The 26,032-nt window shown below is 45.3% G+C and overlaps 1 protein-coding gene across 1 annotated transcript in view; it reads left to right on the forward strand.

Annotated features, from left to right (window-relative positions):
- LOC109898750 (plexin-B2-like) overlaps positions 1 to 26,032 on the forward strand; it is a 251,784-nt gene that overhangs the window by 210,883 nt on the left and 14,869 nt on the right. The window contains exons 3-22 of the mRNA XM_031833225.1: positions 1,707 to 2,854; positions 3,113 to 3,301; positions 3,914 to 4,039; positions 4,352 to 4,452; positions 9,759 to 9,885; positions 10,288 to 10,444; positions 10,729 to 10,840; positions 15,976 to 16,087; positions 16,297 to 16,398; positions 16,582 to 16,677; positions 17,453 to 17,540; positions 17,790 to 17,953; positions 18,350 to 18,498; positions 18,653 to 18,764; positions 19,314 to 19,450; positions 19,759 to 19,941; positions 20,243 to 20,351; positions 23,657 to 23,866; positions 24,052 to 24,237; positions 24,516 to 24,652. Coding sequence (XP_031689085.1) covers positions 1,709 to 2,854; positions 3,113 to 3,301; positions 3,914 to 4,039; positions 4,352 to 4,452; positions 9,759 to 9,885; positions 10,288 to 10,444; positions 10,729 to 10,840; positions 15,976 to 16,087; positions 16,297 to 16,398; positions 16,582 to 16,677; positions 17,453 to 17,540; positions 17,790 to 17,953; positions 18,350 to 18,498; positions 18,653 to 18,764; positions 19,314 to 19,450; positions 19,759 to 19,941; positions 20,243 to 20,351; positions 23,657 to 23,866; positions 24,052 to 24,237; positions 24,516 to 24,652 — 3,743 coding nt within the window. The 5' untranslated portion in view covers positions 1,707 to 1,708. The remainder of the gene's footprint in view (positions 1 to 1,706; positions 2,855 to 3,112; positions 3,302 to 3,913; positions 4,040 to 4,351; positions 4,453 to 9,758; positions 9,886 to 10,287; positions 10,445 to 10,728; positions 10,841 to 15,975; positions 16,088 to 16,296; positions 16,399 to 16,581; positions 16,678 to 17,452; positions 17,541 to 17,789; positions 17,954 to 18,349; positions 18,499 to 18,652; positions 18,765 to 19,313; positions 19,451 to 19,758; positions 19,942 to 20,242; positions 20,352 to 23,656; positions 23,867 to 24,051; positions 24,238 to 24,515; positions 24,653 to 26,032) is intronic.

Here is a 26,032-nt window from a genome sequence, read left to right on the forward strand (position 1 = left end):
TGTGGCGGACTGCAAAAGCATCGAATAGTCCCCGCGATATGCAACTGTTCAGGGAAGTCAGGAACCAATACACGCAGTCAGTCAGGAAAGCTAAGGCCAGCTTCTTCCGACAGAAATTTGCATCCTGTAGCTCCAACTCCAAAACGTTCTGGGACACTGTGAAGTCCATGGAGAACAAGAGCACCTCCTCCCAGCTGCCCACTGCACTGAGGCTAGGTAAACACGGTCACCACCGATAAATCCTTGATTATCGAAAACTTCAACAAGCATTTCTCAACGGCTGGCCATGCCTCCCGCCTGGCTACTCCAACCTCGGCCAACAGCTCCACCCCCCCCCCCCCCCCGCAGCTACTCGCCCAAGCCTCTCCAGGTTCTCCTTTACCCAAATCCAGATAGCAGATGTTCTGAAAGAGCTGCAAAACCTGGACCCGTACAAATCAGCTGGGCTTGACAATCTGGACCCTCTATTTCTGAAACTATCCGCCGCCATTGTCGCAACCCCTATTACCAGCCTGTTCAACCTCTCTTTCATATCGTCTGAGATCCCCAAGGATTGGAAAGCTGCCGCAGTCATCCCCCTCTTCAAAGGGGGAGACACCCTGGACCCAAACTGTTACAGACCTATATCCATCCTGCCCTGCCTATCTAAGGTCTTCGAAAGCCAAGTCAACAAACAGGTCACTGACCATCTCGAATCCCACTGTACCTTCTCCGCTGTGCAATCTGGTTTCCGAGCCAGTCACGGGTGCACCTCAGCCACGCTCAAGGTACTAAACGATATCATAACCGCCATCGATAAAAGACAGTACTGTGCAGCCGTCTTCATCGACCTTGCCAAGGCTTTCGACTCTGTCAATCACCATATTCTTATCGGCAGACTCAGTAGCCTCGGTTTTTCTGATGACTGCCGTACCTGGTTCACCAACTACTTTGCAGACAGAGTTCAGTGTGTCAAATCAGAGGGCATGGTGTCCGGTCCTCTGGCAGTCTCTATGGGGGTGCCACAGGGTTCAATTCTCGGGCCGACTCTTTTCTCTGTATATATCAATGATGTTGCTCTTGCTGCGGGCGATTCCCTGATCCACCTCTACGCAGACGACACCATTCTATATACTTCCACGTCGTCCTGTATATCGTAGTTTCATCAGGCTGCCCCCACGTCGTCCTGTATATCGTAGTTTCATCAGGCTGCCCCCACGTCGTCCTGTATATCGTAGTTTCATCAGGCTGCCCCCACGTCGTGCTGTATATTGTAGTTTCATCAGGGTACCCCCACGTCGTCCTGTATATCGTAGTTTCATCAGGGTGCCTCGCCGTCTTTCCCTCTACCGAGTGTCGGGATTAGAGCCTGGTCCCGGGTGAGCAGTATGTCTGAGTCATTGAAGTAGTTTTCTTCATCCAAATCAAGGTTAGTGATCGCTGTACTGATGTCCAGAAGCTCTTTTTGATAACAGGAAACTTTGGCGAAAACATTATGTAAAAAAAAAAACTCTCAGCGATTCACTGTGTTTTTGCAGACTTTACTGTAGTATTCACTGTAGTGTTTTTGTGTCACGATGAAACACCTCTACATAGAGAAAAGGGGAATGTCCACTCACTGTTGTGCTGCTCCCATGTGATGTCTTAGGTGACACCATCACAACATTTCAAGCAATATAGTGTGCATCACCCCTAATCCTCTCCTCTGTCTCTCCTCTCTTCTCAAGAGATGACAAGCTGGGTCCAGGCCGCTCTTCTTCTCCTCTGTCTCCTCCTGTTATGCCTGTCTGCAGCCGGGAACCAGCTGCAGAAGGAGGCGCTCCTGGACTTCTCCTCCATAACGCCCATCAACAACGTGGTTCAGGACCCCCGCAGCGGGCGCGTCTACCTGGGTGCCGTCAACACCATCTACCAGCTGGATGAGGCGCTGCGTGAAGAGGCCCGCACCGTGACTGGCCCCAAGGAGGATGCCCGCACCTGCACCCCGCCTGTCTCCACTCCGTACTGCCAGGACACCAAGCCCAGCCCTAATGTCAACAAGCTGCTGCTGGTGCACCCATCCAACGACTCACTGATCGTCTGTGGGTCCCGCTACCGGGGAATCTGTTCCCTCCTCAACCTGAGCAACGTGGAGCAGCAACTGTACTACAGTGACTCTAAGGGGGAGAGGACTTATGTGGCTAGCATAGAGGACGGTGTAGCCGTGGTGGCCGTCATGTCTACATACATTAATAAAGACGGCAACACCTTTAATGTGTTTCTGGTGGGAAAGGGCTACGGCAGCCTGGACAGCTCCAAACTCATCAGCACGCGCATCCTCCAGGACTACCGCGACTGGGTGGTATTCGAGAGCATCATCGAGGCGTCCACCGTGCAGGCAACACCCTTCGTGCCCAAGTACCTGCATGACTTCCGCCACGCCTTCAAGGAGGAGGGCTTTGTCTACTTCCTGTTCTCCAGGACCATGGGAAGCACCGATAACAAGAACTTCACCTTTGTGTCTCGACTGTGTGAGGACGACCCTCACTACTACTCTTACACAGAGCTGCAGCTCAACTGTGGCCCCGGGAACAGGTACAACAAGGTGCAGGCAGCCTATGTGGCATCCCCAGGTAAAGAGCTGGCCCGGGGGATGACAGAGTCGGGTCAGTATGGTAAGGTCCTCGCCTGGCACAAGGTGCTGTTCATGGTGGCCAGCCCGGATGATGACGGCGCCGATTCGGCCCTGTGCATGTACCCTCTAAACACCATCAATGAGAGGCTGGTGGACATAATCAGTGCCTGCTACAGCGACTCGGGCAAGATCGCAGGCATCCCAGCTGTGGACATCCCCTACTCCTACAAGACAGACGAGTTCTGCACCTCCCATATCGACGTAAGTAGCTTAGCCTTTATCATCCACTTCAAAGGACAGAGACAGAAGAAACAGAGTCAGTTATTTTAAAAGAATTTCCATTTTAATCAATAATGCAAATATATGACACCTTTGGTTTTCAGGCCCTTTGTTTCCAGTTTTTTATTTATTTTTGTCTGAAGGGATCCTGCTGGCTATATCTCTCCTCTCCTTGAAAAGATAGATTGATTTAAGGGATATAGTAGTTGTCTTATCTCTTAAATCTCTCTCCCTCTGCAGAAAGACACTCTGAACAACTATAAGTGTGGGGCGGACTTCCTTCCCTCTCCACTGGCCAGTAAGCCAGAGTTTGCCCAGCAGGCGAAGGCGGTCATCATCAGGAGGGGCCTGCTGACCGCTGTGGCCATCGCTGTGGAGAATGACCACACTATCGCCTTCCTGGGGAACAGCCTGGGAGAGGTGTACAAGGCAAGGAGAGGGTGGAATGTGATGTGTGGGAGTGGGTGGTTTTTGGAGGTGTGCAAGGTCATGTCTAGGGAAAGTGTACAAGGTAAGGGGCTAGGGGAAGAGTCGATGGTAAGGGGCTAGGGGAAGTGTACAAGTTAAGGGGCTAGGGGAAGAGTAGACGGTAAGGGGAAGTGTACAAGGTAAGGGGCTAGGGGCAGTGTACAAGGTAAGGGGCTAGGGGAAGTGTACAAGGTAAGGGGCTAGGGGCAGGGTACAATGATAAAGTTGTTGGTAGACAGATTATTTTGTTATCTGTGTTGTGCTCCATTGCAGGAGCCTAGCGTGTGTTGAGAAGGAGCCTAGCATATGTTGAGAAGGAGCCTAGCATATGTTGAGAAGGAGCCTAGCGTGTGTTGAGAAGGAGCCTAGCATGTGTTGAGAAGGAGCCTAGCATTTGTTGAGAAGGAGCCTAGCGTGTGTTGAGAAGGAGCCTAGCATGTGTTGAGATGGAGCCTAGCATATGTTGAGAAGGAGCCTAGCATGTGTTGAGAAGGAGCCTAGCATGTGTTGAGAAGGAGCCTAGCGTGTGTTTAGTGTTCTGTGTTGAGTTGTTTGTCTGGTTCTGCCTGGCAGGTTCATCTGACTGCCAACCCAGAGGTGTACAGTCAAGTGCCAGGGGACACCACAGGGAAACGCGTCAACAAAAAACTATTCTTTGACACTAGCCACAGCCACCTGTATATCACCACTGAGAAAAAGGTACAGTCCTCCATTAGCGTTCTGTACAGACCTCCAGACAGTACTTCTGTTTGTCAGTCATTGTTGTTATTGCTATGGAGAGAGAAAGGGAAAGACCCTGTGTGTTAACTACAGCTAGAGGAAGTAATGTTGATACTGTTTGTGGTGTTGACTGCATGCTACTATAGATCATCAAGATTTTTAAGTGAATTTCAACGCTACAGACATTTCAGTGTTCCGATAAACCTCCAGTCCTGACATGTTTGTATCTCTAAGGTCCCACTGTAATGCTGTTTGTGTGGACTGTTTGTATGGACTGTGTTACTACTGTAGATCACCAAGGTGCCAGTGCAGACGTGCCATCTGAAAACAGACTGCCAGTCCTGTGTGTCGCCATGGGACCCCTACTGTGGCTGGTGTGTTCTGGAGGGCAGGTAAGAAAATACTTTATACAAACTCCCAATCATTTTATGGAGGGAACCAGATAAGCTTATATCTCAGAGCCATGTCCCTCTAAACAGAGCTAGATAGGGCCTGCCTCCATCAGCAGAGTGTAGATGTGTATTAAGAGCATCCTGTCGGTCTGTATCACCGCCTGGTACGGAAATTGCACCGTCCGCAAATGCAGGGCTCTCCAGAGGGTGGTGCGGTCAGCCCAACGCATTACTGAGGGCACACTGCCTGCCCTCCAGGGCCTCTACAGCACCTGGTGTCACAGGAAGGACGTTAACTTCTTGCGTCGAGCAATCCCGTGTCCGGGAGCGTAATCATAGCCTCAAGCTCATTACCATAACGCAACGTTAACTATTCATGAAAATCGCAAATGAAATAAATATATTGGCTCACAAGCTTAGCCTTTTGTTAACAACACTGTCATCTCAGATTTTCTAAATATGCTTTTCAACCATAGCTACACAAGCATTTGTGTAAGAGTATTGATAGCTAGCATAGCATTAAGCCTAGCATTCAGCAGGCAACATTTTCACAAAAACAAGAAAAGCATTCAAATAAAATCATTTACCTTTGAAGAACTTCGGATGTTTTCAATGAGGAGACTCTCAGTTAGATAGCAAATGTTCAGTTTTTCCAAAAATATTATTTGTGAAGGAGAAATCGCTCTGTTTTGTTCATCACGTTTGGCTAAGAAAAAACCCCGAAAATTCAGTCATTACAACGCCAAACTTTTTTCAAAATTAACTCCATAATATCGACAGAAACATGGCAAACGTTGTTTAGAATCAATCCTCAAGGTGTTTTTCATATATCTATTCGATGATAAATCATTTGTGGCAGTTTGGTTTCTCCTCTGAACCAAATGGAAAAATGCACGCAGCTGGAGATTACGCAATAATTTCGACGGAGGACACCAAGCGGGCACCTGGTAAATGTAGTCTCTTATGATCAATCTTCCAATGATATGCCTACAAATACGTCACAATGCTGCAGACACCTTGGGGAAACGACAGAAAGTGTAGGCTCATTCCTGGCACAATCACAGCCATATAAGGAGACATTGGAACACAGAGCCTTCAAAATCTGGGACATTTCCTGTTTGAAATTTCATCTTGGTTTCGCCTGTAGCATCAGTTCTGTGGCACTCACAGATAATATCTTTGCAGTTTTGGAAACGTCAGAGTGTTTTCTTGCCAAAGCTGTCAATTATATGCATAATCGAGCATCTTTTCGTGACAAAATATCTTGTTTAAAATGGGAACGTTTTTATCCAGAAATTAAAAGAGCGCCCCCTATATCGAAGAAGTTAAGATCATCAAAGACCTCAGCCACCCGAGCCATGGCCGGTTCACCCTGCTACCATCTAGAAGGTGGAGACAGTACAGGTGCTTCAAAGCTGAAACCGAGAGACTGATAAACACCTTCTATTTCCAGGCCATCAGACTGTTAAACAGTCACCACTAGTGGCCTCCACCCAGTACCCTTCCCGGAACCTTAGTCACGGTTCCTGTCGGCTACCACCCGGTATTCTACCCTGCACCTTAGAGAATGCTGCCCTATTTACATAGAGTCATGTCTTTGCTATGGATTAAATGATATATGACATGCTATTTTAACAAATCAATTCTCTGTAATTAATATTACCTGATTAAACTAATCATGTAAATGTAATTAACTAGATGTCGGGGCACCACGGAAGAATGTTTATAACGCTGTTGTCTTCCGAATAGACTCTTAAAGATCTGGTGGTCTTTTATATCAATAGCAGTCAATTATTAATCGTCACCTTATTCAGCCTCATCTGAACGTCGTAAAATTCTTGGTTATCTTCACGAACCCTGGTTAACAAGCTGAATCAGCAGTATAATTTTTTTTTTTATATAATTTTACTAAATACCTAAATAATCACACAGAATTACATATACACAGGATGGATCATACATTGATTATTAATTATGTCATAAAAGAAAACGTCCCTAGTGGACGAAACTGATATGACGACTGGTTACACAAAGAAAGGGGGTTGGGTTTCAATGAAAGAGCATTCCTAGGCCGTCATTGAAAATAAGAATTTGTTCTTAACTGACTTGCCTAGTAAAATAAAGGTAAAATAAAAATCTAGGATGTATCACTTCTTTAGTGAATAAGAGTTCAAAGTTCATACCAAGTTGCCGTACTCAGCTCATGCTATATTCTGGCTGGCGTAGTTGAAATTCTTCCTTCCAGCGTGGCGATCGTCACCTCCACGTTGAAATTAGCCCTTTTAAATGTATGGACACTAGTCCTCCCGTCGTCGGGAACATAGGTTAATTTCGTTAGGTTGTAGTTGATATTAGCCCTTTTAAACGTATGGACATCAGTCCTCACGTCATCGGGAACACTTTCGTCAATGGGCTTTTGTAGTGTGGGAGAGACGGTGTGCTTCATAGTTCTCAACCAATGTCTGTTCACTTGGGCAGGGCCACTGAGTGAGCATAGTTCACTTATGAAAACAGTTCTCTCATTTAGAAGCTAAAATTACTCAAATTTAATCTTTTCACAAATAGTTTCATATTTAAACATTTAAATTGCACAACAATTCCATGTGAATCTGACTAGAATGTGATGACTTTCCAACATACAATTTATGTCATCCTATCATGAGTAATAATGTCTCAGACGACAACTGATCTGACATAATATTCTTTAAAACCTCTTAAAGATCGGGTGAATTATTTCAACATTTTGTTAAAAATCACGCAAAATTTCAACGTCCTGCTACTCATGCCAGGAATATAGTATAAGCATATGATTAGTATGTGTGGATAGAAAACACTCTAAAACGGGTTAAATCATGTCTGTGACTATAACAGAACGTGTGTAGCAGGCAAAACCCCAAGAAAAAACTGTTCACCAAAAATAAAAAAAGGTATCCCTCCGCCAGTCTCTGTATTGTCTATGGCAAGGGAAAATAGATAGCGCCCAGTTTACAGTTCCTACAGCTTCCACACGATGTCGCCAGTCTTGGCAATTGGGTTGAAGTTAATCCTTGGTGAAATGAGAAATAGGCACTTCCTGTCATCGAGTACACCGGGGGAAGTTATGAAAGAGAGAATATGGACCATGATTTCAAGACTTGCTGCTATTGAATACAGATCGCCCCGTGATCAATTTGATCGATTATTAACGTTTACAAATACCTAAAGTTGGATTACAAAAGTAGTTTGAAGTGTTTTGGCAAAGTTTATAGGCAACTTTTTTAATTCTAAAAAATGACGTTGCGTTTTGGAAAGCTGTTTTTTCCTGGATCAGACGGGCTTCATAAATGGACATTTTGGGTATACATGGACGGATTTAATTTAAAAAAAGACCCAATTGTGATGTTTATGGGACATATTGGAGTGCCAACAAAGAAGCTCGTCAAAGGTAATGAATGTTTTATATTTTATTTCTGTGTTTTGTGTAGCGCCGGCTACGCTAATTCTTTTGTTTACGTCCCCTTCAGGTATTTCGGGGGGGTGCATGCTATCAGATAATAGCTTCTCATGCTTTCGCCGAAAAGCATTTTTAAAATCTGACATGTTGGCTCGATTCACAACGAGTGTAGCTTTAATTGAGTACCCTGCATGTGTGATTTAATGAAAGTTTGAGTTTTAACGAGTACTATATGATTTGGCGCTACGCATTTCCCTGGGCTAGAGGCTAGATGAGACGTTAACGTCTCGCTTATTCTTAAGAGGTTTTAAGTACCAATGGATACTTTCAACTGGACATATTGTTCCGTTCCCAACCTTTTAATGTTACCATACTCTCTCTATGTTAACAAAGGGCTTTCCAAGAGACCATTTTGTAGAGTATGTAGTGGAAATTTCCTGTATTTACCAAATCATGAGAGCAAACCACACACAAGTCAGAGTTATCATAAAGTCCATCTTTAATTATATGAGCTCCATCATAACCCTGTGACTCTCAAATCAATTCAGTGTCTATAAATGAATTCTCTGAGAGTGCTTACAAAACAATTCTTAGTATCATTTATAGCCAAGACACACATCTCAACTCACATGACGAATAACAGATCTTAGGAACATTACAAAGGAAGACTTTACTTGAGAGAGGAGTATTCCATAGCCAGACAGCATTAGCTATAAATTATCGTTCAGTTTGCTCTCCTAAAACGAGGTTCTACTTCTCGTTCTTGGTACAACATAGTACCAAGACATTAGGATATATATCAATTGTCATTTTAGACACTCCCATTCTGGACAAGCTCACAGAGACACAGTGACTGGCACACAGACATTGTGGAGCCAAGAGATAATTGGTTCCCCCTCAATCACCCCTTCACATGGTTTAAAAGATATGTTTACATTTGAAGACAAGCTTGACCTCTCCCCTCTCTGCGGCCCAAGTAACTGAACCCTGACAGAGAACAGATAACTGCAACCGGCCAACAGTATTATCCAAAAATAGACATTCTAATGACATATCTCACATTAGCATGCAATAATAATAATAAAACATATTATTTATAAATGTTACTTAAATAATTCTGATTCCGCCACGACAAGTGGAGAGAGAAAAGGGGGAAAGGTATTCATGGGGGTCATAAACCTCACCAACAGGGCAACGTGATGACAATAGAGTCATTGAACACGGGTCACTTTAATAATGTTTACATACTGTTTTACTCACTTCATATGTATATACTGTATTCTAGTCAAGGTTCATCCTATATAACTACTGCTGTACACATCTTTCATATCCTGTCCAGATTGTCTACACACACCCTTATATACATGTATATATATACTGTATATTTATATTCCAGACCAGTTCTGATATTTCTTAATTTCTTTCTTTAAATTTATGGGGATTTGTGAGTACTGTTTTGTATTGTTAGGTATACTGCACTGTTGGAGCTAGAAACTTAAGCATTTCGCTGCACCTGCGATAACATCTGCTAAATATGTGTACACGACCAATAACATTTGATCTGATTTGATTGATCTGCTCTGTTTCAACAACCTGGGCCCTTCATAGTGTTTCTGCTTTACTTCTTCATTTCTGTGGCACTGAGAGAGCAGAGTATTTTTGTTAGAGCCATATAAGGAGAGCTGCGCTGTGCTATTGACTGTTATTTCTACAATACTGTTATCAGTATGTTAACCGATAAAACTCAAATGTGAGGTATTTTAATGACAGGAAATTACTGTTATTAAGAGGTCACTATGAGACAGGAATGAATGTGTAACAAGCGGACAAAATGGACAGAGAGCAGTGGCTGATGGGTGTTGGTGTTCTCCAGGTGTACCAGGAGGTCTGATTGCCGGCGAGCGGAGGAGAAGAACGGCTGGTTGTGGAGCCCCAAGCAGCAGTGTGTGAAGATCGTGTCCTTCAACCCACCCAACCTCAGCTGCAAAAAGACCCAGCAGGTAGTGTCCTGTACGGGTTCTGGCAACGGCAGTAATCTCCCTCCTTGATAAGAAATAATAAGAATCAGTGACCCTCTGCTCTGAGACAATATGCACTATATTGATCCTGCTCAGAAAACTGAAAACTGGCTTATTAAAACTGCGGAATGTGCTAGCGCTCAAAGCACCTCTGACTCTGCTCTCCTCCCCCTATCTCTTTGTCTCGCTCTCATTCATTATCTCTCTCTTTTTCTATTTGTCTTGCTTCATGACTCTCTCATTCTCTCTCTCTATTTCTCTCTCTTTCTCTCTCTTTTCTCTCCTCCCTCTCTCGATGCCGCTCTCTCTCTCTCTCTCTCTCTCTCTCTCTCTCTCTCTCTCTCTCTCTCTCTCTCTCTCTCTCTCTCTCTCTCTCCCTCTTAGGTGGAAATCAACATGCCCTCCCTCCCCTCCTTCGGGCAGGCAGACCGTCTGTGCTGTGTGTTCCCCTCCTATATGAGTAACGCCACCATGTCCTCTGGCCAGGTCACTTGTGCCCTGCCCAACCCTGTCTCCTTACCATCCACACCTGAACACCAGGGTAGGTCATCACCCTCAGTCTCCACTGGCACTGCAGTAGGGCAAGGAGATGTTCCTGACTACATGACCTGAACAAGAGAAACTCTGAGCCCTAATTATAGGCTGTAGCTTCTTAAAGCCCAGAGCTGTTCCTGGTCAGGACATGTGGTCAAGAAAAAACTCCTGGCCCTACTCTGTTGCTTTGTTTCATTGACTTTGTTTTTTGTATATGTTACATTCACTACAACCTGTATCGTCACCAATCACAATGACACTCATACACCCTGTTCCTCTCTGTGCCTGTAGATTTCGTGGCGGTGCCCATTAAGATCTTTGTGAACGAGTCAGTGGAGCTGGCCACCAGGGAGTTCAATTTCTACAACTGTTCAGCCACCGTGAGGAAAGCAGAGAGCACACCGTGAGTTTTAACTAGCCCTCCTACTGTACTCTGGACTGTACTCTCTGGACTGTACTTTCCTACTGTACTCTCCTACTGTACTCTGCTACTGTACTCTCTGGACTGTACCTTCCTACTGCACTTTCCTATTGTACTCTCTGGACTGTACTCTCCTACTGTACTCTCTGGACTGTACTCTCTGGACTGTACTCTCCTACTGTACTCTCTGGACTGTACTCTCCTACTGTACTCTCTGGACTGTACTCTCCTACTGTTCTCTCTGAACTGTCCTCTCCTACTGTACTCTCTGGACTGTGCTCTCTGGACTGTACTCTCCTACTGTACTCTCCTACTGTATCCTCCTACTGTACTCCCTGGACTGTACTCTCTGGACTGTACTTTCTGGACTGTACTCTCTGGACTGTACTCTCTGGACTGTACTCTCTGGACTGTACACTCCGGACTGTACTCTCCTACTTTACTCTCTGGATTGTACTCTCCCACTGTACTCTCCTACTGTACTCTCTGGACTGTACTCTCTGGACTGTACACTACGGACTGTACTCTCCTACTTTACTCTCTGGATTGTACTCTCCCACTGTACTCTCCTACTATACTCTCTGGACTGTGCTCTCCTACCGTACTCTCTGGACTGTACTCTCCTACCGTACTCTCTGGACTGTACTCTCCTACTGTACTCTCCTACTGTACTCTCGACTGTACTCTCCTACTGTACTCTCTGGACTGTACTCTCCTACTGTTCTCTCTGGACTGTACTCTCTTGACTGTACTCTCCCACTGTACTCTCCAACTGTACTCTCTGAACTGTACTCTCCCACTGTACTCACCTACTGTACTCTCTGGACTGTACTCTCCTACTGTTCTCTCTGGACTGTACTCGACTGCACTCTCCTACTGTACTCTCTCGACTGTACTCTCCTACTGTTCTCTCTGGACTATACTCTCCCACTGTACTCTCCTACTGTACTCTATGGACTGTACTCTCCCACTGTACTCTCCTACTGTTCTCTCTGGACTGTACTCTCGACTGTACTCTCCTACTGTACTCTCTCGACTGTACTCTCCTACTGTTCTCTCTGGACTGTACTCTCTGGACTGTACTCTCCTACCGTACTCTCTGGACTGTACTCTCCTACTGTTCTCTCTGGACTGTACTCTCCGGACTGTACTCTCCTACTGCACTCTCTGGACTATACTCTCCCACTGTACTCTCTGGACTGTGCTCTCTGGACTGTACTCTCTGGACTGTATTCTCCTACTGTACTCTCCTACTGTTCTCTCTGGATTGTACTCTCCGGACTGTACTCTCTACTGTACTCTCTGGACTATACTCTCCCACTGTACTCTCTGGACTGTACTCTCCTATTGTTCTCTCTGGACTGTACTCTCCAGACTGTACTCTCCTACCGTACTCTCTGGACTGTACTCTCCTACTGTTCTCTCTGGATTGTACTCTCCTACTGTACTCTCTGGACTATACTCCCGTACTGTACTCTCTGGACTTTACATTCTGGACTGTGCTCTCTGGACTGTACTCTCTTGGCTGTACTCTCCTACTGTACTCTCTGGGCTGTACACTCCTACTGTACTCTCTGGGATGTACTCTCCTACTGTACTCTCTGGACTGTACTCTCATACTGTACTCTCTGACCTGTACTCTCATACTATCCTCTCTGGGCTGTACTCTCCTACTGTACTCTCTGGACTTTACATTCTGGACTGTACTCTCCTACTGTACTCTATGGACTGTACTCTCCTACTGTACTCTCTGGACTGTACTCTCCAGACTGTACTCCTACTGTACTCTCTGGACTGTACTCTCCTACTGTTCTCTCCGGACTGTACTCTGCTAGTGTACTCTCTGGACTTTACTCTCCTACTGTACTCTCCTACTGTACCCTCCTACTGTACTCTCTGGACTGTACTCTCTGAACTGTACTCTCTGGACTGTACTCTCCTACTGTACTCTCTGGACTGTACTCTCCTACTGTACTCTCTGGACTGTACTCTCCTACTGTACTCTCTGGACTGTACTCTCTGGACTGTACTCTCTGGACTGTACTCTCCTACTGTTCTCTCTGGACTGTACTCTCCGACTGTACTCTCCTACTGTACTCTCTGGACTATACTCTTCCACTGTACTCTCTGGACTGTGCTCTCTGGACTGTATTCTCCAGACTGTACTCTCCTACTGTACTCTCTGGACTGTACACTCTGGACTGTACTCTCCTACCGTACTCTCTGGACTGTACTCTCCTACTGTACTCTCTGGGCTGTACTCTCTGGACTGTACTCTCCTACCGTACTCTGCTACTGTACTCTCTGGACTGTACCTTCCTACTGCACTTTCCTATTGTACTCTCTGGACTGTACTCTCCTACTGTACTCTCTGGACTGTACTCTCTGGACTGTACTCTCCTACTGTACTCTCTGGACTGTACTCTCCTACTGTACTCTCTGGACTGTACTCTCTGGACTGTGCTCTCCCACTCTACTCTCTGGACTGTACTCTCCTACTGTACTCTCTGGACTGTACTCTCCTACTGTACTCTCTGGACTGTACTCTCCTACTGTTCTCTCTGAACTGTCCTCTCCTACTGTACTCTCTGGACTGTGCTCTCTGGACTGTACTCTCCTACTGTGCTCTCTGGACTGTACTTTCTGGACTGTATTCTTCTACTGTACTCTCCTACTGTTCTCTCTGGATTGTACTCTCCGGACTGTACTCTCTACTGTACTCTCTGGACTATACTCTCCCACTGTGCTCTCTGCTACTGTACTCTCTGGACTGTACTCTCCTATTGTTCTCTCTGGACTGTACTCTCCAGACTGTACTCTCCTACCGTACTCTCTGGACTGTACTCTCCTACTGTTCTCTCTGGATTGTACTCTCCTACTGTACTCTCTGGACTATACTCTCGTACTGTACTCTCTGGACTGTGCTCTCTGGACTGTACTCTCTTGGCTGTACTCTCCTACTGTACTCTCTGGGCTGTACACTCCTACTGTACTCTCTGGGATGTACTCTCCTACTGTACTCTCTGGACTGTACTCTCATACTATCCTCTCTGGGCTGGACTCTCCTACTGTACTCTCTGGACTTTACATTCTGGACTGTACTCTCCTACTGTACTCTCTGGACTGTACTCTCCAGACTGTACTCCTACTGTACTCTCTGGACTGTAATCTCGAGACTGTACTCTCCTAATGTACTCTCCTACTGTTCTCTCCGGACTGTACTCTGCTAGTGTACTCTCTGGACTTTACTCCCCTACTGTACTCTCCTACTGTACCCTCCTACTGTACTCTCTGGACTGTATTCTCTGGACTGTACTCTCTGAACTGTACTCTCTGGACTGTACTCTCCTACTGTACTCTCTGGACTGTACTCTCCTACTGTACTCTCTGGACTGTACTCTCCTACTGTACTCTCTGGACTGTACTCTCTGGACTGTACTCTCCTACCGTACTCTCTGGACTGTACTCTCCTACTGTTCTCTCTGGACTGTACTCTCCGACTGTACTCTCCTACTGTACTCTCTGGACTATACTCTTCCACTGTACTCTCCTACTGTACTCTCTGGACTATACTCTTCCACTGTACTCTCTGGACTGTGCTCTCTGGACTGTATTCTCCAGACTGTACTCTCCTACTGTACTCTCTGGACTGTGCTCTCCTACTGTTCTCTCTGTACTGTACTCTCTGGACTGTACTCTCCTACCGTACTCTCTGGACTGTACTCTCTGGACTGTACTCTCCTACTGTTCTCTCTGGACTGTACTCTCCTACTGTACTCTCTGGACTGTACTCTCCTACCATACTCTCTGGACTGTACTCTCCTACTGTTCTCTCTGGACTATACTCTCCCACTGTACTCTCTGGACTGTACTCTCTGGACTGTATTCTTCTACTGTACTCTCTTGGCTGTACTCTCCTACTGTACTCTCCTACTGTACTCTGGACTGTACTCTCCTACTGTACTCTCTGACTTGTACTCTCAAACTGTACTCTCTGACCTGTACTCTCATACTATACTCTCTGGACTGTACTCTCTGAGCTGTACTCTCCTACTGTACTCTCCTACTGTACTCTCGGGACTGTACTCTCCCACTGTACTCTCCTACTGTACTCTCTGGACTGTACTCTCCTACTGTTCTCTCTGGACTGTACTCTCTGGACTGTACTCTCTGAACTGTACACTCCTACTATACTCTCTGGACTGTACTCTCCCACTGTACTCTCTGGACTGTACTCCTACTGTACTCTCTGGCCTGTACTCTCCTACTGTACTCTCTGGGCTGTACTCTCTGGACTGTACTCTCTGAACTGTACACTCCTACTATACTCTCTGGACTGTACTCTCTGAACTGTACTCTCTGAACTGTACTCTCTGAACTGTACTCTCTGAACTGTACTCTCCTTCTGTACACTCTGGACTGTACTCTCTGAACTGTACCCTCTGAACTGTACTCTCCTTCTGTACTATCCTTCTGTACTCTCTCGACCATACTATCTGGACTGTACTTCCCTACTGTACTATCTGAACTGTACTATCCTACTGTACTCTCCTACTGTACTCTCTTGTCTGTACTCTCCTACTATACTCTCTGGACTGTACTCTCCTACTGCACTGTACTCTCTCATTGAAGCACAGTCCTATCCCACTCTCTGTACTCTTGACCAGACTCACTGGGGTTTAGTGCCGACAACCTTGATGGAAATGAATAGCTGCATGTGCACAAATGAGAGAAAGGTTTCTGTGTGTACATTCTGTGTGATGCATGAATGATACTGGGATTGAATGCACCTCTTGCATTTCCCCCCTTTTTTATTACCAACCAGAGGAAATTGCTTCAGTTTCCTTTTCATTAATCAAAAAATGAAAGTCGATCTCATACGTATATGTGTTTTCTCTTTTGCTGCTTCGAGGGCTGTTTTTTCATCTGGAGGAAGCGTGTGATAAATGGGCTTTGTTCATCAGGTTACAGATATATATTTACCATCAACAATATAGGTTCTACTGTTACAGGAATACTATCATGGATTTACATGTTTTAAAAAGAGATTGCCTCCCTGGTGTGTGTGTGTTGTGTGTGTGTGTGCGTGTGCGTGTGCGTGTGCGTGTGTGTATCAGATGTTTGTCGTGTGTGGCCAGCCCCTGGGGCTGCCAGTGGAACACCCAGGACCACACCTGCCGGGACAAGGACGACACTGTGTTGGGCCCTCAAATCATCAAACACAGACAGGTAGCTAGGTGCTCCACTAAACAGGCCTAATGTGCATTGCATGTATGCTAAGAGTCAAAGTCATGAGTGTTTTTGTATGGAATATCAGTTTGTAAGTCAGCAGATGCATGCCAACTGATAAATAATCAGTCTGGATGACAGTTTGTCCGTCAAATAACTAAAGGCATAAATACAAATGCTGAAAATGTAGTATTTCCATCTGTGTTCAGGGGGCAAGATGTCCCCAGTTCGAGAACCCTGATCCTGTGCTCATTCCTGTGGGGTTCAAAACCACCATCGGCTTCGAGGGCATCAACCTGGATGTTTACCAGGTACTGGAAAAAAAGATTGTGTCTTATATAGCTGTTATATAGCTTTATAGCTGTTATCAAACAATTCAAAAACACTAGGCGCTAGTTAATTATGAATCAGACTATAGTATGGTTGAGATGAGGCCTTGATAACTGCTCATGTATGAAGTTCGTTAACTCTCTGCTCCTCTGCTTCCTCCCTAGGACCGGGTGTTCACCATCGGCACAGAGCTGATGAGTAACATGGAGGAGGACGTCAGGTCTGAAGATGGCCCCTTCTACAGCTTCAGCGGTTTTAACGTATGCCCAGTGCTTCTTATTGCACCACACTTGTCAATTGTAGCTTTCACCACTTCTAAAAGGTGTAAAGGGTTGATCATGTGTTGCTGGGTCATGATATTGTATTGTTTGTTTACGTTAACTGGTTTGTGTCAGTTTGATATTATAGCACCCCCTCATGGAAAACAATCCCAATGTTATTTTAACATCCTCAAACTGTGGATTTTGTGTGATTGGAAAACATCTTAGAAGCACTACAGAGAGGTGCGGACCAGCCTCCAGCAACATTATTTTCATTCATTGATTTATTCAGCTATTTTGGAGTGGCTGCCAAAGTGTGTATGGGACGGCAGGTAGCCTAGTGGTTAAGAATGTTGGGCCAGTAACTGAAAGGTCGCTGGTTCGAGTCCTGGAGCAGGGTGACTAATTTGTCGATATGCTCTTGAGCAAGGTACTTATATGCTCTATGCTCTTGAGAAAGATACTTATATACTCTATGCTCTTGAGCAATGTACTTATATGCTCTATGCTCTTGAGCAAGGTACTTATATGCTCTATGCTCTTGAGCAAGGTACTTATATGCTCTATGCTCTTGAGCAAGGTACTTATATGCGCTATGCTCTTGAGCAAGGTACTTAACCCTAATTGCTCCTGTAAGTCTCTCTGGATAAGAGCATCTGCTAAATTACTTAAATGTAAAATGAGAACTTTTATCTGGCACGTTTTGGAAATGTGAAGTCATTAATCACTTCTTTCACAAACTGTATTAATAATTCATTATTTTCTCCGTTTGTAGTTTTCCTTGGATAAGTCACAGGAGACCAACGTTCTGTTCTACGTGAAGGACAAACAGACGGGCAAGAAAATAGACAGCACGCTGAATGGTAAAGGGTGCATCTTTATGCAACTCTGTTGACAATGTCCCAAAAGACCATGTGGACATAAATGACAACTGGGGAAGTCTTATTTGACACATTTACATTGACACATTTAACGCAATACTTTTTGCTATCGTCTAAGTGAATTGGTCAAACAACATATCAGACCTTGTACTATCGATGACCAGTGTCACGTAAATGAAATGACAGAATAGTCTTGACATTCCAAGGCGTCCCTCTTACCTTCCTTCACAGTGACCCTATATAGCTGCTCGCTGGGCCGTGAGGACTGCAGCCTGTGTAAGAACGCTGACCCTAAGTACAGGTGTGTGTGGTGTGTCAAAAGGAAGTCGTGCGTCTATGAGAAGCTGTGTACTAATGACCAGGGTACAGAGTGCCCTGACCCACACATCACTGACGTGAGTAGCACCCACAGTACAGTAGTTATCTCCTAACTATATACTAATAACTCATCTTTGAACCTGCAATAATATCGACTTTTGATTATCACTGACTGACTAGGCATGTTAATGATCACTTCATTGACTGCTACTGACAACTGGATCAGTTAACAGACTGGTTATTTGCTATTTAAAGGGGTACCTCTGATCAATGCTCATTTTCTAAAGACTGGACTAGCTGCAGTCCTGAACGCAGTCTTTTCCCAGACTGTGGGGTCACATTCTGCATGTGTTTGTGGCTTATTTCCTGGTGCTACTCTGTAAGCCACTCTATACACTGTCATCTAAAAGCTGTACGGTAGTGCAAATCTAAAAGCCTGTCATCTTAAATCTGTTCCCCAATCCCCCTCCCAGATCATCCCTCGCTACGGGCCCGTGAGGGGGGGCATCTCTGTCACCATCAAGGGCTCCAACCTGGGCATCCACAAGGAGGACATCAAGGCCATCAGTGTGGTGGGGGTCCCCTGTATACATCAGGAGAACAAATACGCCGTCTCCACCAGGTAACATACACTGGCAACCCAGTCACCGCTGTCCCCTTGTCACAATAGACGTTGATGGAAGTGGTTCTCTCAACAGTAGATTTCAATCTGAAATGTAATCTAGAATGCCTAAAAATATTATCTAAGTCTTCCTCCCTATCTCTCTGTTTTACAGCGTGGTGTGTGAGATCGGGCCCTTGGAACCCCTGAGTACAAACTGGGGCCAGGTGGAGGTGGAGGTAGAGGGGGGGAAGAGAGGAACGTCATCTGCTCTCTTCACATACCGGGTAACAAACCTACCGCACTCCTTCACTTCAATAACACTCCTTCACTTCAGGATGAGAGGGCGGACTCGTGAAGTGGAAAATGCTTTTACATGATTTGGTTATGCTATCACCATTCAATTTCACAGCTATACAGACGCTGTATTACAGAGCTTCTTATCGGCCCGCATGAAGGGCATGTCGTTTAAGTGTAATATCCAAATAAAATTCATGAATGTTCTGTTGAATGAACTACTCTGGTAATGCCACACTGGCAGATAATGCCCAGTACGATAAGATGAAATTGATTTGTGTGTATTATAGTTTAACAAGGTGCTATACGGCGACTCAATTTCCTCTGGTGCCTTAACAGGGTACATTGGAGCAATTTCACTGCCTTTTTTATATCTTGCACGGCTAATGCTTCCCCACAGGGGACCGCCCCCCCTAACTGTTTACTCAGCAAATTGAAGGAAATGCGAAGTGTGTGGGGGTGTGTGCATTTTGAAAGCCTTGTGGGGGAAGAGATGAGACAGGAATATGATGAGTGTTTTTTACTACCTGATCCTCCAGGACCCCATCGCCCGCTCGGTTCACCCCGCCAACGGCTCCAAGGCCGGGGGGACGGTCATCACCATCTCTGGTTTCAACCTGGACACAGCCACCAGGGAGGACATTGCCGTCACCGTTGGGGGGGTGGTGTGCACTGTGTAAGTACTGTTGCATCCTGGGAAGGGAACCAGTGTCAAGAAGGGTTGCGGTTGTCTGGTCTTTAGATCTGTATGTGTTGGCTTTCAGCCAATTCTTTGGCACGACAACAAGCAAAAGAAAAAGTGTTGTATGCTAAAGTGATTGCAGAACTATCAAGCAGGTTAGGGTTGGGGGTTGCATTCAAATGTGGGCATGAAAGCCCTGTATTGACTTAGCTGTCATGGTTCTGGCATGTTAGTCTCCTGTGCACCGTGACCCCTAGTGCTGAGCGGTCTGTGTCGCTGGCTGACTGTGTCCTTGTCTGCAGGGAGACGTTTGGTGCAGCCATCACCTGCAGGATGGGAGAGTACCGGGCGGATAAGGTCCCCTCTGACCTGCTCACAGTGACAGTAAAGTATGGGAAGAGAACCACCACAGCCGTCCCCACAGCCTTCCAGTTCTGGGAGAACCCCACTATCCTGGACCACCACCCCAAGGGAAGCTTTGTGTGGTGAGTCCCAGTCCTCGAGACGAGGCTATTCTCGAGGCTTCCACATTGTCTCACATCAGATAGCACGTCAACTCCGTCTGCACTGAGAAGCGCCGGGTTAGAATGATGCCACCTGTCTAAACACAATAAAGTGTACCCTAGAGTATAGTTTAATGGCATTCAATCTCCAACACACCTGGCTTCCTCTCCAGATACCAGTTGGTAGCGTAAATGTGATATCTCTTCTGTAGATGAAATGTGAATGTGAGCAGTGGGTTAAAACTGTACCTTTTGTCCCTTTGTGATGGTGATGTTGTTTCAGCGGTGGGAGAACCATCGTGGTGACTGGATCTGGGTTTGACCTAATTCAGAACGCAATCATGAGGGTCCAGGCCTCGGCTGACAAGTGGTCCGGCATAACTCCTACTGAGGTATGGACGCTCTTTCTCTGCCTCTCTCTCTCTCTGCCTCTCTCTGTCTCTCTCGATGCCTCTTTCTCTCCCTGTCTCTCTCTTTCTCTCTCTGCTTCCCTCTCTCTGCCTTGCACTCATATTAATATTCAATGTGCTTAATTGGCATGAAGGACAAGGTCAAAGTTATCAAAGCGAAGTGATACTTGCAGTGCATTCAGAAAGTATTCAGACCCCTTGACTTTTTCCACTTTTTGTTACTTTACAGCCTTATTCTAAAATTTATTAAATTGTTTTTTCCCCTCATCAATCTACACACAATACCCCATAATGACAAAGCAAAAATAGGTTTTTAGAAATGTTTGCACATTTATTTAAAAATGAAATATCACATTTACATAAGTATTCAGACGCTTTACTGACCCTTGTTGAAGCACCTTCTTGGGTATGACACCACAAGCTTGGTACACCTTTATTTGGGGATTTTCTCCCATTCTTCTCTGCAGATCCTCTCAAGCTCTGTCAGGTTGGATGGGGAGCATCGCTGCACAGCTATTTTCAGGTCTCTCAAGAGAAGTTCAATTGGGTTCAAGTCTGGGCTCGGGGGGCCCCTCAAGGACATTCAGAGACTTGTCTCGAAGCCCCTTCTGCGTTGTCTTGGCTGTGTGCTTAGGGTCGTTGTCCTGTTGGAAGGTGAACCTTCGTCCCAGTCTGAGTTCCTGAGCTCTCTGGAGCAGGTTTTCATCAAGGATCTCTCGGTACTTTGCTCCGTTCATCTTTCCCTCGATCCTGACTGGTCTCACAGTTCCTGTCGCTGAAAAACATCCCCACAGCATGATGCTGCCACCACCATGCTTTAACGTAGGGATGGTGCCAGGTTTTCTCCAGACATGACGCTTAGCATTCAAGCCAAATAGTTCAATCTCGATTTCATCAGACCAGAGAATCTTGTTTCTCATAGTCTGAGAGTCCTTTAGGTTCCTGTTGGCAAACTCCAAGCGGGCTGTCATGTGAATTTTAATGAGGAGTGGCTTCCATCTGGCCACTCTACCATAAATGCATGATTGGTTTAGTGCTGCAGAGAGGGTTTCCTTCTTAAAGGTTCTCCCATCTCCACAGAGGAATTCTGGAGCTCTGTCAGAGTGACCATCGGGTTTTTGATCACCTCCCTGACCAAGGCCCTTCTCCCCCGATTGCTCAGTTTGGCCGGGATGCCAGCTCTAGGAAGAGTCTTGCTGGTTCCAAACTTCTTCCATTTAAGAATGATGGAGGTCACTGTGTTCTTGGGGACCTTCAATGCTGCAGATTTGTTTTTGTGCCCTTTCCCTGATCTGTGCCTCGACACAATCCTGTCTTGGAGCTCTATAGGCAATTCCTTCCACCTCATGTCTTGGTTTTTGCTCTGACATGCACTGTTAACTGTGGGACCTAATATAGTCAGGTGCATGCCTTTCCAAATCATGTCCAATGAATTGAATTTACAACTGGTGGACTCCAATCAAGTTGTAGAAACATCTCAAGGATGATCAATGGAAACAGAATGCACCTGAGCTCAATTTCGAGTCTCATAGCAAAGGGTTTGAATGCTTCCTTATTTCCGTTTTTTTTTTTAATAAATGTTTTCTTTTAAATCTGAAAACCTGTTTTTCACTTTGTCATTATGGGGTATTGTGTGTAGATTGATGAATATTTTTTTTTAAATGTAATACATTTTAGAATAAGGCTGTAACATAACAAAATGTTTTAAAAAGTCAAGGGGTCTGAATACTTTTCCCGAATGCACTGTATACAAAATATGAAAACAACAGTGACAACAATAAGAATAGTATATATAGAACTAATGAAAAATAAATATATAACAAATAAATAGAATGACTGGTGCACTTATATTGTCTATTACTTATAATACAGGGAGAAAATACAAAATAATATGTTTGGCAAGCTGTGACATACTGTGCTGCCAACTCAATAACATCAGAACTTAACCCCAAAAATATACAGTTTCTGTCACGCCCTGACCTTAGAGAGCTGTTTTATTTCTCTATTTGGTTAGGTCAGGGTGTGATTTGGGTGGGCATTCTATATTGTCTATTTCTTTGTTTTTGGCCGAGTATGGTTCCCAATCAGAGGCAGCTGTCAATCGTTGTCTCTGATTGGGGATCATACTTAGGCAGCCCTTTTTCCCACTTTCTGTTGTGGGATCTTGTCTTTGTTTGTTGCATGGATTGCACTCCTAAGGTTTTCTGCATATGTCTCTGTCTCTGTCTCTCAGCCCTAAACCTAAAAGCCTAAACCATCCCTTTATCTCAACCACATATGGACTGTTATGGACTCTTCATAACTAACCTGGAAGATTGACGCAGAAAAAGCTCTGATTCATCCAGAAATAATCAATACAGTTTTACTTAATGTCACACAGTGTCCCCAGAGCTGCTGTAGTGGCCTTGCAGAGAGGACTTAATGTCACACAGTGCCCCAAGAGCTGCTGTAGTGGCCTTGCAGAGAGGACTTAATGTCACACAGTGCCCCAAGAGCTGCTGTAGTGGCCTTGCAGAGAGGACTTAATGTCACACAGTGCCCCCAGAGCTGCTGTAGTGGCCTTGCAGAGAGGACTTAATGTCACACAGTGTCCCCAGAGCTGCTGTAGTGGCCTTGCAGAGAGGACTTAATGTCACACAGTACCCCCAGAGCTGCTGTAGTGGCCTTGCAGAGAGGACTTAATGTCACACAGTGCCCCCAGAGCTGCTGTAGTGGCCTTGCAGAGAGGACTTAATGTCACACAGTGCCCCAAGAGCTGCTGTAGTGGCCTTGCAGAGAGGACTTAATGTCACACAGTGCCCCCAGAGCTGCTGTAGTGGCCTTGCAGAGAGGACTTAATGTCACACAGTGCCCCCAGAGCTGCTGTAGTGGCCTTGCAGAGAGGACTTAATGTCACACAGTGCCCCCAGAGCTGCTGTAGTGGCCTTGCAGACTCCTGCCCCTGATGCCTTGGGCAGGATAAGCAGCGATTTTATTCATTTCATTTAGAGGCTAAATTTAATATGGTAATTAAGGTTCCAGTGGATTATGTGGTGAGGCAGCTCTGTTCCTCTCTAACTCCCTAGGTGGCAGCTCTGTTCCTCTCTAACTCCCTAGGTGGCAGCTCTGTTCCTCTCTAACTCCCTAGGTGGCAGCTCTGTTCCTCTCTAACTCCCTAGGTGGCAGGGACTTGGGGCCATGTACTTACAGGGACATGGCGCCATGTACTTACAGGGACATGGGGCCCCACAAATTGGTGTATGATAAAGCTTACTTATTAAAGACCTCCTCCCCTCCTTCTCCCCCAGTACCTCCAGGAGGCTCTGAGTAAGAACAACACGGTAATCCAGTTCCTGACCCCGGCCGTCAACAGGTCCTCTGAGACCCATTTGTTCAGGACCTTCATCCAGCTGGACAACTGGGGGAGGGAGCTCAAGCCCTTCGACTACCACCCTGACCCTGCCTTCGACCCCCTCACCAAGAAAATCATCACTGAGACCTCCATCATTGTCGTCACTGTGAGTATTAGAGGCTGATAGGGTCCATAAATGTACTATGTTATGTTTAGGTCCAGGAATTTCGCTGACCTAGTTACAGGCTACAACTAGGGCCTTGAGATTTTTCCGGTTCCTCCTGACTCATAGTTACAGTATGTTGTTACCTACAATATGTCCAATAATTCCTTACCATGTTCCACCTCCAGGGTCGAGGTTTTGAAAAAGCCATGACAGCCAAAGAGGCCCAGGCGTTTGTGGGGGATGTCCCGTGCTATGTCAACGCCCTCCAGGATGACAAGCTGTTCTTGGATCCCCCGTCCAGCCAGCCCCAGGCCCGCTCCAAACGCCACCGCAGACGCAGAGACACCAGCTCCGACACATTGGACCTGCTGGTGAGAATGCACACACACACACACACACACACACACACACACACACACACACACACGGGACCATACAGATGCATGGATCTGTCTTTGCTATCTTTTAACTTATCTGCAGTTTCCTAAAGATGAGTAATTGAAATCTGCTTGCCAAAATAAATCCAGAGTAACTTGGTGTCTGTCAGGGCAACTTAATGTTAACAGTTGCCAATATTGCTTTGAAGGCATTCTTCTATCTCCAGTTTTGGTAATAATAACGCTCCTGCTGCTAACTGTGTGTGTTCCAGATTAAGTTTGGGAATGGCGAGTGGGTGGTGGGCTCTGTGCACTACGAGAGCAATAATGAGGTTCCTCTCTTCATCATCATCCCTGCTGTCATCATCCCCATGCTGCTCATCATCCTCGTCTCCGTCTACTGCTACAGGTAGGCTAGATAACCATAATACAGGACAGTTACAAAATGCCACCTTTAGGCTAGATAACCATAATACAGCACAGTTACAAAATGCCACCTTTAGGCTAGATAACCATAATACAGCACAGTTATACCATACAGTTCCACCTTTAGGCTAGATAACCATAATACAGCACAGTTATACCATACAGTTCCACCTTTAGGCTAGATAACCATAATACAGCACAGTTACAAAATGCCACCTTTAGGCTAGATAACCATAATACAGCACAGTTATACCATACAGTTCCACCTTTAGGCTAGATAACCATAATACAGCACAGTTATACCATACAGTTCCACCTTTAGGCTAGATAACCATAATACAGCACAGTTACAAAATGCCACCTTTAGGCTAGATAACCATAATACAGCACAGTTATACCATACAGTTCCACCTTTAGGCTAGATAACCATAATACAGCACAGTTATACCATACAGTTCCACCTTTAGGCTAGATAACCATAATACAGGACAGTTACAAAATGCCACCTTTAGGCTAGATAACCATAATACAGCACAGTTATACCATACAGTTCCACCTTTAGGCTAGATAACCATAATACAGCACAGTTATACCATACAGTTCCACCTTTAGGCTAGATAACCATAATACAGCACAGTTATACCATACAGTTCCACCTTTAGGCTAGATAACCATAATACAGCACAGTTATACCATACAGTTCCACCTTTAGGCTAGATAACCATAATACAGCACAGTTATACCATACAGTTCCACCTTTAGGCTAGATAACCATAATACAGCACAGTTATACCATACAGTTCCACCTTTAGGCTAGATAACCATAATACAGCACAGTTATACCATACAGTTCCACCTTTAGGCTAGATAACCATAATACAGCACAGTTATACCATACAGTTCCACCTTTAGGCTAGATAACCATAATACAGCACAGTTATACCATACAGTTCCACCTTTAGGCTAGATAACCATAATACAGCACAGTTATACCATACAGTTCTACCTTTAGGCTAGATAACCAACATACAGGACAGTTACACCATACAGTTCCACCTTTAGGCTAGATTACCAACATACAGGACAGTTACACCATACAGTTCCACCTTTAGGCTAGATTACCAACATACAGGACAGTTACACCATACAGTTCCACCTTTAGGCTAGATAACCAACATACAAGGACAGTTACACCATACCACCTTTAGGCTACATAACCAGAATACAGGACAGTTACACCAGACCACCTTTCTCCATTACCAACATACAGGACAGTTACACCATACAGTTCCACCTTTAGGCTAGATAACCAACATACAGGACAGTTACACTATACAGTTCCACCTTTAGGCTAGATAACCAA

This window comes from Oncorhynchus kisutch, linkage group LG10 (assembly GCF_002021735.2).
Source record: "Oncorhynchus kisutch isolate 150728-3 linkage group LG10, Okis_V2, whole genome shotgun sequence".
NCBI lineage: Eukaryota > Metazoa > Chordata > Actinopteri > Salmoniformes > Salmonidae > Oncorhynchus > Oncorhynchus kisutch.